This window comes from Macrosteles quadrilineatus, unplaced genomic scaffold (genome assembly GCF_028750875.1).
Source record: "Macrosteles quadrilineatus isolate MER2022 unplaced genomic scaffold, UCM_ALF_1.0 Scaffold_13__1_contigs__length_4303367, whole genome shotgun sequence".
NCBI lineage: Eukaryota > Metazoa > Arthropoda > Insecta > Hemiptera > Cicadellidae > Macrosteles > Macrosteles quadrilineatus.
This window is the reverse complement of record NW_026542606.1, coordinates 1,330,137-1,343,623: the sequence shown is the minus strand read 5'-3', so window position 1 is coordinate 1,343,623 and position 13,487 is coordinate 1,330,137. Positions and strand designations below refer to the sequence as shown.

Sequence of the window (13,487 nt, the reverse complement as noted above, 5' to 3'; positions counted from 1 at the left end):
TTATTAGGTATGAATTGTCATTTTCATAGTAGGTTGGTTTATCCGGCCAAATCGTTATCCGGCCAGGGGCTTGGTCCCGTGGTGGCCGGATATGAGGGGTTCTACTGTACTTACTTTATTGGAGATCCTGCGAGATTCAGCCGGTGTAATGCAGTATGTGTACTCAGTCTCACTATTAAATAATCTCTAAAAAACAATCAAAACAAACCCCATGTACAGTTAATAAAATGTATTTCAATAGTTTATAATTTAAAAAGCATGTAATCATTTTTATGTTTGTAATATTTTTAAAGGATGCTATCTTTGAACATAGTAATTGCATTGTCATGATTTAAAGTCAAAAATGTAACATACATCGAACTGCAATTTTTTTTAGTTTCCTTTTGTTATAATACTTCCTACAATCATGTCCAGTTAAATATCGTCCTAACTGTTACCGTTTGTTTGTTATCTCTAGAATAATGCAAAGATTAACATTTTATGGACCTGTAATTTCATTTTTTTGCAAAACTTTCAACACCGCACATTCACTAAACATTTCTCTCAAGAAATGCCACTGGCGTTGAAAAAAAAAAAACGTAATTTTATGGAAGTATTTTTTAAACAAAATTGTAGCTGCTATCAACTTTAAAATGATATATTGAAACGTGTACGTTATGGTTACGTAACGCCATATATCAACCGTGAATGTATGGTGTGCACTATTTTTATGTGGCGCTCCATAGCTGATCCGTTACCGCACTCGTGTACAATGTTTCTACTCATTATCGTATTTTTCTTGATTTTTAAAATTGTAAGACACCAAAAAACAATAGGAAAGCAGTCGATTTAGTTCATACTTTAATTCAACTACTATACAAACTATAAGTAAATGTATTCAAAATAGGGAAAAAATAGGTGATTAGGTTAGGTCCAGGTTAGAAGGATTTGTTTACCTTGTTATACTAGGTTTTTGAAACAACCCATTTAATCACCCAATACGTGTGCAGGTCGTGGTAGACCAGTTAACGAGTTATTAAAAGAATCATTCATAAAAGTTTGCGATTTCATTGAGGAAAATGATGATTACCACCATATTCCTAACCTTTTGCAATTGATGAAAAATATATCAGGCAGAGACCAGGTTTATAAAACGAAGTACTTCAAAACATTATTACTAAATAACTTGGTGAAAGACTGCGAACATAAAAATAAATCCTCCATAGTTTGTTTAATAGATAGGGTGGACAAGATTTTCTCTGAAACTTGGTACTCTTAAAATAAAAGGCATGATAATATTAAGAGAAAACCTTGAAATATGCATGAATTCTTGTGACCATGAAAAAAGCATGGATTATACAGGAATTTCTCCATTGGACCATGAATTTTCAAAATCAGTTGAATAAATACTCAACCAATACCATTTAATTCACCAAATAAAATAATTTTCATATTTAAAAAAAGTTCATAAAAACAAACACCAAGAGAATACTGTATGGAGATGATTATTAAACATGTTCCACAATCAAAGACAATAATTGCTTAGTTTCATTGCAAGTCATTTGAGGTTAGCTAACTGATGTCAGCAGAGTTTTCCCAAGAACTGTATATGGTTTGAAAAATCATTAGTAGTCCTACCTAGGTATGGATAAAGGGGTGTGGGGACTTAAGTCATAACAACAGAAGTTTTAGACCATGCACAGAATTTAAACGGGATGTGCAATAAAACAGAATTTCCGACTCTGACACCTAATTTTTTTAGCTTTGTGGATAAAATCAATCTTATCTTAGTCCATTGACTATTAAGATAAACCAGAATACAGGATATTTCATGATATTCATGTAAGGGATTATACAGGATTTTTTTTGGCCGGGTGAGCGGGAGTTTTTGTTAATTCCTTTGGAAACACAGAATTAGACCTAGTCTTAATATATTTTAAGATTATCCTCCAATATGTCATTTGGAATAGCTGGACCTGTTGAAAACACTCTAAAACATATATTTCATGTTTGAAATGTTATTTAATAGTAACACACAAAGACACTGCCTCTTTAACGTCAATTTCTGAAATGAGCAAAACTCAATTGTGTTGAAATCATATGAGCGCATCAACCATGAAATTTTTCAAACTACCAATGAAAACCATGAATTCCTTATGATTTTTTTCATCCCACTATGGTGGCAACACTTATTTAGCATTGATAATGTGTAAAATGTGAGGGACCAGGGGAAATATTCAAATTTGAATTAATGCCATGATTTGCATTTTTACATCAAAATCCAACATTGCACAATCATGATAATTTAGGTCATTGACCTTTTTACCTTTACGCATCCGGTAGTGCTGATCAGAAGAGAAGCACGTCGATAATTATAAATTTATGTTCACGTAGTTGAAAAAAATTATTTTGTAAACCTATAAAACATTAGATAAATCATAAAGAAGTATAAAATCTTACATAAAGATAATAACAGCACTCCTAAATAAGGTTTACAGATAACAACATAAAAAAGTCATTATTCTTTCTCTTTGTTCTTCCATTCTTTCTTTGATTTCCCTTCATCCAAGCTTCAACAAGTTGTCATGGTTACTGATCACCCCATTAGATACTACTAAGCATTATCATCACTTATTGATAGCATCACCATTTTAATGATTTTTATATTTTATTATTGGAGGCCTATTAGGGGGTAATTATTAACATTTAAATATTAATATACAACTTATCTTTAGTAGTTAATGGAGGACTGAAGAACCGACAATTTTCCAACGGTCTTGGTTATTTTCCCAATAACCGTTGGAACCGAAAACAGTCTTTTGGACCTGACACATAACTAAACTTAACAATACAACCAAAATCCGGAATTATGTTAAAATTACATCTGCACTTGTTTCATCTGTCAACATTCTTTCTTATTAAATGGCGACCATACAAAGTAGGTATTTAAAGCCAAGTATGAATGGAGATGAATGTAGGATGAGTGGCACCATCTTGTACTGTGTATTAATAGTGTAGATAGAGGTCCTGCTAGAAGTTTTAGCCTCATTAGGAAGGTAAAATGACTTTAATCTCAATAAATGAGATTGACACTGAACCCTAACTACCTAACTAAGATTATCATGAAAACAGCAAGTCCCAAAAATCCTATGCATTAAGAAAGAACACATTATGAACTAAAGCGATATATAATTTAGGACTATTGTAAAAAAAAGTTTATTTTTCTTATCTATAGAATTCAATAATTGGACTTAAGTGATTATTAAAGTAATGCCAAGTATTTGTAATGAAAATTATACCTCAATCACAAAAGAGTGTACTTTGTTACGTGTTATGAGTTTTCTTTGTCTTTGTAGGTGCTATGTTGATTTCTTCATTGAGGAAAATGAAAGAAGCTCAGCGCATAGTTTATGTGTGCTCTAATCACAAATTGCCGTCAAAAAATATCATGGACCTGTCCCTACTGGAAGGGGAGATGGGAGAGTGTAAGGGCACAGATCCGTTTTTCCCTATCAGAGTTATTCCTGTGGATATTTCCCCACATTCCCTCAGATGTGAATTGGTTATCCTGCTAGAACGTCTGGACATGAGCAAGATTCCAAAGCCATTGAGGAGTCCGATGCCTAAAGGCAGAAACTTCTACTATCAGGGGGAGTGGGAGGGAAAGGGTTTCAGAATAACTGGTCACAGAGAAAGACCTGGAAGAGGAAGTCCGTTTGGAAAACGAGGATTTCGTCCTACTCCGCGCCACATGAGAGAACTAGGAGGGGGATGGGCTCCTGCGGGGCCTGCCAGGGGACGCCGCCCACCCCCAGGCTTTGGTGGCCCCCCAGCATATGATAACTACATGGACTATGATTGTTTAGAAGTCAAACCCTATATTCCCCCACCACCACCTAGAGCCAACGTTTCACATCGTTTGGCTATTGCGAATGCGATGCTGGAGAGAGGTTTGAGACTGGCAGAGGAGGCAATGGCCGAAGGTAGCTACGGAAGAGGTCCTCTTCCACCACCTCCGGGAGTGATACCTCCCTACGCCGGGGGATACCCTCCACACAGGGGTGGCTGGGGTGGGGACAACTACGCCAGGGGAAACTACAGAGGGGGTAGGGGGCGGGGTGGACGAGGAAACAAGTCTCGAGGAGGTTGGAGGCGCTAAACATTGAGCAATGCAATGGAACACTTGCCATATCCAGCTTAAACATTTCTCATTGTACATTAGGTTATTACCTACTTTATCCTCCTGGAGAAGATGTATTCTATTCTAATTACAATTAATATATATTGCTTATAGGCTTGAAGAAGTATAATTTCATTATATCCAACTACATTAGACTCCCTCTTATCCGGACACCTTTTAACCGGACATCGGTTTAACCGGACCACTCTCGGCAGAAATGACATCTCTTCAACTGGACAATTTTTATCAGCTCATCGGTTTAACCGGACTAGATCGGCAGGAAGGCCCACTGTACAAGTACCGCCCAGGTACTGAAACAACTGTTGTCGTGGGAAAGATTTGAGATCAGTGATCACGTGTCTAAATACAATACTCTCCTAAATTTAAGTCAAATATGTAGACCTATACAGTATGCATTTAAACGGTCAGTTTTAACGAGTTTTTGGAGAGGTCGGTTTAACTGGAAAAACTGTTATCCGGATAGCTTCGGTTCTGAGAAGTCCGGATAAGAGGGAGTCTACTGTAAATGCAATTTACGAAGCTATGTTGCCTTTTATAAGTATGTGTATAGACGTTGTATGTTTTAAATGTTTTACCAGGAATATAATGTAATTCAATTACTGTGTGAGTTTCAATCTATCCATTTATCTTTATTCTTTTTAAAAACAAAATTTCCAAACTGCTTTAGTAATAGACCCCAAAGCAGAACGTTTTTAAACTTTTTGGAAAAATCTAAAAGTTTTCTGCGGGCTTACACCATCCAAGTTGCGTGTAAATGAACCGCGTGTGTGATAGTTATAATGAATATTTGGAAATTCGTATCCGTTTGAATACGCCTACTGTTATTACTGTACATTGAATCGCTTTAGTAATTTGGTTATTCTATGCGTTCTTACTCACGATCGATGCACCGAATATTGATGTCACAGCTTTCGTTTATGTAATGCATGACATTTTGTAGCGTTACTGTTTTCAGAACAGTGATTTTTTCTGCAGAAAATAAATTTGTAGACTTTCTATAGAAATATTTTCAGCAAAAAACATATTATTAACTTGTTATGTAGCATTTTCAGCAGAAACTTATATAGGTTAAGCATAAGAAATGGCGGTGTAGCCCTAACTTTGCCTTGGAAATTTTATAAAAAGGGGTTTTTTTAGGCAGGCTAGGCTTTCTGCAGCCCTTGCCATCTTTCTGCGACAATGTCGCACTGTCGCCCGTAGGTCTGCTTTGGGGACCTTAAAGATTTATCCTGAAACTAAATACACGAGATATTCCATGTTTAAAAAAATTAGGAACACTTTAAAAACAACCATTTTGTAAAATAAGTTGAGTGAAATGAGTAACTCTTCACTCAAAACAATTTATTCAGCATTGCTTCCAGGATTGATTTGTGACTGAATAAATAGGTTTATGTACTTTACGTCGTCAATTCTTCTGTAGTCTCGGGCTACTAGTTTCAAAACAGTTGTTTCATTTTCAAGCCCATTTCGTCATACATAAATTAATAGTACTCAATGTCGTCGTCAATATTTACAAATTTTACATTTCGTCATACATAATTTATAATTTATACATAATTTACATAATTTATACATAATTTACATAATTTATACATAATTATTTATGTATGACAAAATGGGCTTGAAAATGAAACAACTGTTTCAAAAATAGTCGCCCAATACTACAGAAGAATTGACGACATAACGTAAACCTATTTATTTTGTCAAAACAATTTGTATTTTAACTCAAATGGAATACTTTTTAAAATGTCATTTGAAAGTATACATTTCATTAACTAATCTATATTTATTTTTTATTTATTAAATCTCACAATTTTGGATTTGTTTGGTTTTCAATATAATAACATAACATACAAAGCAATACCTTGTCTTTGGCAATAATAATTAATGGGGTTCCTATAATGTCCATTTTTTTTTACCAGAGATTAAAAAAAAATATTATGTTATTAATTATTAAGTTATTAAGTTACTAGCTGAGTACCCGTCCTTCATACGGAGTTGGCGTATAAGTATACAATGCTTATTGCAGTTATACTCGTGCTTTGAATTTGCAATGGGAGAGGACATGTTTTAAGAAAATTTTGTTTACTATAATTTACGGTATACTATAGTTTAGCACATCTACCATAGCCATAATGTTCTACCACTTCACCTAAACAATAGAAAGAAGTAAAGTTCTCACAGGTTTTTGTTGCTGCTTGGTTTAAATTAGCTGTTGTCATAAATTAAAGAACTAATGGTGCTGCACCCTGTTGGTTAACCGTAACCTTTTAATGGTATTGAATAGAATAGATAAGATTCTAAATATCAATAGTATTTGAATAGAAACAAATTGTGTAGTTATAACAGCTGACAAAATTATTTAATTCCTTTTAAATAAGAATACTCATAAGGTTACCATGGGAAACTCTAGAGCCACTGGGGCGGAGTTCGAAAGGATTTTTGAGGTAAAAATATGCCTATATGTTAATCGGGAATGTGAGCTATCATCATACCAAATTTCAACACAATCCGACCAGTAGTTAATGCGTGATTGAACTTCAAACAAACACACAAACTTTCACATTTATAATATTAGTATGAATGTTATTAATAATTATTATGGTATGTTATTAAGTTATTATGTTCCAATATTTTACCATTTGGTCATTTTAAATGTGTTTTTCCAAGTATAGATGTTTCACACAATGCTTTCTGGGCTGACCAAGATACAGTAGAACCTCGCTAATCTGCCACCTACGGGACAGGGAGCATGGTCGGAACAGCAAAAAGGTCGGATTATCAGAGGAACGTGTTTATTGACATAAAAACGTAGTAAAACTGTATTTCGAACAGACCACGGATAACCATGGTTAATCCAACATGACTTAAAACAGTTATTTCCAACTCATAAACAACGTCTTATACTAACTGTATAAATGAACTTTAATGTGATAATTTGTATATTACATCATAAAAATACAATTAGTAGGCTATTGGGCAATCATGATATTTATTTTGTGTCATTAACCTTGGTTCAGTAATAAAAACTGTAACGTTTAAAATCACAGCTTTTTTCAAACTTTTACTCAAACAAATAAATTGCCAAACATTGTACAGCAAAATAAATAACAATAGAAAGTCTAGTAAGCTACTGCTGACAAGTGGGCGAATAAAGGAGCTGAAAGCCCGCTCATGGGTCCAGAGCCGACGTGTGGCATTGCTTACAGCACAGCACGGAGAGCTGTTCGCCAGTGGATGGGCATAGAACATCGAAGGAGCTGGGAAAGAACAGAAGGTAATGTACAGTCAAAGAGAATGCTGCAGGCACCTACTGGCGTGATAGCGGCAGATGCCCTTGGGCTGAGTAGGGAGATCCTGCAGAAGGTGGTTGGCTTTATTAGCGGCCATTGGGTATTCCGTGGACATCTACACAAGAAGGGAATTCAAGTTGAAAGCCTCTTATGTAGGAAATGTGAAGAGGAGGAGGAGACAGCATTCCACGTGATATTTATGTGCCCAGCCCTACAAGGTCTGGCATGAGATCCCTTGGCCTATCGACTGGAGATCAAAGGGAAGAACGGGTCACCATAGTCAAAAGGATCTCATGGTTCACAAAGAAAGAATGAGTACCTGTGAATGAGGGTGAACAATAAGCTGTTCCAGCTGTGCTGCAATCCCATGGTTACTTGTAAGCCTGGCTTTCTATAAAAAAAAAAATCTGCTAGTCATAGGCTACTGCTACGCTGTTTCAGGACTGAAGAACTAAGATTACGCATAAAAAAGTATAAAATAATAGTAGGCTACTTATAGCATAACAACAGTCGTAAAATACACGATAAAGATAACAACATAAAAACATCACTTATTCTTTCTCTTTGTTCTTCTATTCTTTCTTGAGTTTCTCTTCATCTACCCATTCAACAAGTTGCCATGGTTACTAATCACCCAATCACAGGCTACTGTACTACAGTTGTTATGATTACCAAATACCCAATCACAAAATGTTAGCAAGCGCACAGCAGACAGATGTGTCATATGTAGGCCTAAGGAGCAGAAGATTGTCAGTGCAAACGGATAGCTTGACCTTGAAGTTTTGATCGACATTCCTTTGTTTTGCTTTCATTTTATTTTTGTCAAATTACATTTTTCAAAAACAATAATGTGGGAGCCTACTTTACTTAATATTAATAATGGGCAGAAATGGTTAAATATACAACAAATTTCAACACATTATCAAGTTCGAACACTTCAAACAAATTAAAACACTATTTATAAAGTTTTTTTAGGTATTTTTCTTGGGCAATGAGGTTATGTTAGCAGAAGCCTGTTGTGTTGGCGGCACGGTCGCACAAAGAGAGGAGTCGGATCATCTGAGGTTCTCAGGATTAGCGAGGTTCTTCTGTAATTGTACAAAACAGTTGACATTGTCAGCTTTGATTTTGTACATAAAAGTAGGCCTATACCTATGCTAATGTAAATTATGCACCCTACCCTGCTAGTGTGGTGTTGTAATATATTTATGAAATAAAAATGTTCCATGATTATCACACATAGAACCAAATTAAAAGTTTTCACAATTACAATTGCAAATTTTACAATCTACGGTGTGAATCGCAGACTTTAAAACATCAGTGTCTGAAGTAGTTATACATTAAAACAAGTTAACAAAAGAAATCCAATTGGTCAATTGAACTTTGCTGTTCCTTAAAACATAATGCTTGGATATTAAACAAAGCGTAATTCAGAGTATGAATTACCAAAGTTAAATCATTTACAAAAGATAAAAAGCTGCGCAACCCAGAGGATGGATTGCAAGCTCAATGGTGTTTACTTGTTTTCCAAGTTAAGCAGACTGCTGTTTGGAGATGGTGGCAACCAACGTTTTTCAAGTTTTTTTCGTCATCCTTGTTTTGGTGGGCAACCAAAATTTAGGATGATCACTGATCAGTCCAACACCTTCCTGAGGGACTCGTTGAGTCTGCCAGTGAATTAAAAGTGAGTTGAACTCATTTGTAGTTAAGTGTTGTTAAAAGAGGTTTGGTTAGCTCATTGAGCAAAGCAACCCTTTGTTGGAGGCCCTTACATCATTTGAGTGTAACAGGCCTGTAGGATTAAATACGCTAATGACTTTAAGTTTCAAAGTTACCAATATTTGGAACCCGCACAGGTTAAATTATGGATTTAACATTTGTCTTGCCTTACAAGTCTCGTAATAGACACTCAAATTAAACATAACATTACATAATGACAGACTAGTGGGGCACAAGAACTCTGTACAGTACATGTGTTATTCCAAGCTCTCAGTATTTTTTTGTATATTGAGATGACTTATTATTTTGACATCTTGTAAAAAGAATAGTGATTAAATAAAATAAAGACGACTAAGATGGTTCTTAATTTTTATGTCGTATTTGACAGTGACAGTTTCACATATTTTTACAGCTGTGGTTTTTTTCAGGTAAGCAGTTCATTGCAACGATGAGGAAGTCAACTGAAGTGAACAGATTGATTTATGTTTGCACAAGCCAATTCCCTCCAACACAAAATCTTCTGGATTTGGTGAGTAAAAACGAAAAGCACGGCTTCCAAGATCTGGATCCATTCGTAGTTAAACGTGTGATTCCTGTTGATCTGCATCCGCATATGCTACGAGTGGAGTTGGTTATAGTGTGTGAGAGGTTATCTGCTGATAAAATTCCTAAACCTAAACGATCACCCAAAACAAACAAGAATCAAAAGAACAACCATAGCCCCAAAAGGTGGTTCAGCGCTGGGCGATCGAGTATGTTTCCCACAGAAGAAATGGTCAGGATGTACTCTGGTGGATGTAGAAAAGTACAAGATGTGGATTACCAGAAGAGGGACTCCTTGTACCCCCCGCCACTGAGGGGAGCGTTGTACCAAGGTTACAATAACATGTATATGAGGGATAATGTTTATGAAAATGAAAATGCCTATGTATCCCATTACGACCCAGCTAGATCCATATATCCGTTTCAGTTTCCTGACAACAGTCATACAAGGTTCTCCAGGTTCTCAAGAGACCTTAGGGAAACTTTGGATGGTTACTATCCTCCCAAACAACACACCACAAGTAAGCTCGCTTACGCAAACTCTCTTCTGGAGGAAGGTATGAGGATTGCCTCAGAAGTATTGGACATTAGACACACAAGGCTGCCTTATCACAACAGATGGCCCAGGAGAGGAAACAAGTACAATAGCAATAAATATAGATATTGAGTATAAAACACGGTATCTGCTCTAGCCCTAAATGCAATCCAACAATATCCTGTGTTTTTATATTTTATATTTTTTTTTGTATTTGGTTCTTTTGTTGGTTTACCATCACTGTTACTTTAGCCATTATTTTCCTTGCTAATTAAACCACTGCTGTGGAAAACTCTAATTAAGAAATCAGAAAGCTTGATTCAATCTCTGTAGATGATCCAGGTATTGTTTACAGAGATGATAATAACAGAGTTTGCTCCCATCCAAATAAAATTCAATGGCAATTCTAGGCTATTCAGGTTCACAATATTTAACTGAAAAAACTTGCCTCTCAAAATACGCCTAACTTACTTCCTTACACCTGCTAGTACATTATAAACCCCTCTGTGAATTCCCTGACAATTTCTCACGATCGCAGTCACATCAATGGTCACATCTTTCGATTGTGGCAAAATTGGTGATGATTCCCCAATATTGCAACAACATTCTTGATGATTTCCTACAATTGAGGGAACATCCGTGATGATTTTTTCCGATCTCAGATATCTGTGATCATAATATGATATATTAAATTCACAGCAAAATTTGTAATGATTTCCCAAGATCATTAAGTACAATCGCTGCAAAATCTGCCATAACTCTTCTGGTTGTGGCAACATTCATTTATCTTCCCGGTGATCATGTAAACCCTTTTGAATATTTTTCACAATCCAGGCAATAATTGTGGCAATATACCTCGATCGTGACAACACCTGTGATGATTTCACACAATCGTGACAACACCTGTGATGATTTCACACAATCGTGACAACACCTGTGATGATTTCACACAATCGTGACAACACCTGTGATGATTTCACACAATCGTGACAACACCTGCGATTTGTTCAATTCCTGTGACTACTTTAGCTATCGCTGCCACATCTGAGATCATCTTGCGATGGCGGCAAAATTCATAAAGATTTCTTGTGATCCAGGCAACGGCTGTGATCATACTTGCGAACGCGGCTATTCCAGAATTGCAGTAACGTTACACAATCATGGCAAAATCTTTGATAATTTCTCATAATCACGGAATCACACGTGATGATTACTTGTGATCGCAGCAATATCGGCGATCATCTCAACATTCGTGACTATTTTTCCGACTGCGGCAAAATCTGTTATCATCTTTTAATCTCGATGAAATTTGTGATGATTTCCTGTTATTGTGGCAACGTCCGTGATCATTTCTTGTGATCGCTGCAACGTCCGTTATTCATGAAAGTTTTTCCGCGATCGTGATTTTCAAATAGCCTGCGCCAAATGACAAAAATCGGTGATTTCGGGCAGATTTCTCAGCTATGACTAATCCACTTAATTTTCCTTGTTCTTAACCAAATGCACGTACAATTAATGGATTTTTTTCAGTCATCAAAATTTGTGTGCAATTTCCGGTTTCCAGGTCAACTGGACACCCTGAATATCACAGGGTATACTATCACATACTATCACATGCAGAATATCATAAATAGGCTACTCTGGACAAATGGGTTTAGTCAGTAAGCCAACCCTAATTTTACCTCATGTTACAGTGTCCATGTATATATGTTTTTTTTTTTGTTTTTTTAGTTAACGTACAGTTTTTACTTTTAAGTAATATGTTTGTTATAAATAAACAAACGTATTAACCTAAAACAATTGTTAAGGAAAATAATTATTAATGAAATTCCCATCTGAATTAACAGTAGTGGTAAGGTAAGTTAACATCTTAGCGATTGCAGGAAAGATATATGTCACTGTGATCGCAAAATTTGCGCACAGAGGTTATTATAACATTCAACCTGTTTAATATGAAAGAATTGATTTTTTTTTATTTTGCTGAAGTTAGGCTACTTTTTTAAAGTTTTGCCAAAGTTATATTTTACAATATAAGTAAACGTGTGTATTTTATTTTAGCTATTATTGAATAACTTGATTTATTTTTTTTTTACCTGATTCTTTCTTTTTAATATAGATGATTTTTTCTTTCCATATTTAAATCTCTATAATCCTTATTCACTAAGTTTTAAACTAGGTTTGTTATTTTTAATAGCCATTTTAAAAACAGTTGTAAAAGTCAGCTAGTACCAAAGTAGATAATGATTAGTTATCATGGAATATTTAACTAAGTATTCTTTGTGAAGAAAACAAATAGTCATTCCAAATAGTCATTTGCATTGACCAGTACAAGTTTGTACAGATAAGTGCAATTGAGCCTATTCTTAAGACTGAATAGTTTAATAGGTAATTCACCCATACCGCCGCTATTTTGTCAACATAAAATACGAAGTTTACCTTATTTATACTTGTAGGAGCTACCTAATAGTAAATTTATACTTATGGTACCTTTTATAGAATTGTAATTTACTAGAACCTTTTTGAGATTGTGTCTGTAAATTGAAATTAGGCCTGTCTAGTGTTATTTCGCACTTCATATCAACATTCAGATAGATTTTCAACGAGATTTAAAAACAAATTAAAAACCTCTTCCTTTCTGAGTCTAAAAGTTAGTAAATTTCCCAAACTGATGCAATGCTACTTTGTCTAAAGTTCAACATCACATAAAAAGGTTAAATGTAAAGTAAAACTTGTGGAAAATACATATTATACCTAGTTTTAGTGTTTATATTTAGTTTATACCTACTATAAGTTACCTTTTATTTCTTGTAATTTAATATCTGTAGATCTGAATAAAGTAATTTACAAATAAATAGATTTTTTACCTTCCTATGATTTTAATGTACGTAAATTATAAATAAATTTTTAATTAGCTAAACATAATAATGTCAACATATCATTGTAGCACAAGTACAACAAACCATTAATCGTACTTGGATACCCTAAAATTAGTTTGTTTGATGGCCAAATATGTCAGACACAAAGAGAAACATAACCTAACTTCCACTTATCTATGGGAGTACAACCCAGTAGCTATGTCCACACTCGTGCGCTTTCAATTTCAACGTGTCTTACAGCTTTCAATGCAAGCGGTATTACACGCCCCTTGAAACATGCCTTTTAGCTGTCCACACTCATGTGTCACTTTCCTACCTTTCCAGATACCTTTTCCTAATTA

At 35.1% G+C, this 13,487-nt stretch overlaps 1 protein-coding gene across 3 annotated transcripts in view; it reads left to right on the top strand.

Moving 5' to 3' along the window:
• LOC129004979 (tRNA (uracil-5-)-methyltransferase homolog B-like) overlaps positions 1-11,349 on the top strand; it is a 126,835-nt gene extending 115,486 nt beyond the window's left edge. For 2 of the 3 annotated variants that reach the window (XM_054433710.1, XM_054433709.1), the window contains one exon: positions 3,336-4,780. In XM_054433710.1, coding sequence (XP_054289685.1) covers positions 3,336-4,138 — 803 coding nt within the window. In that variant the 3' untranslated portion in view covers positions 4,139-4,780. Of the gene's footprint in view, positions 1-3,335; positions 4,781-9,620 lie in introns of those variants that run through there. The other variant, XM_054433712.1, reaches the window with a different exon arrangement.
• The last annotated feature ends 2,138 nt before the right edge of the window (positions 11,350-13,487 follow it).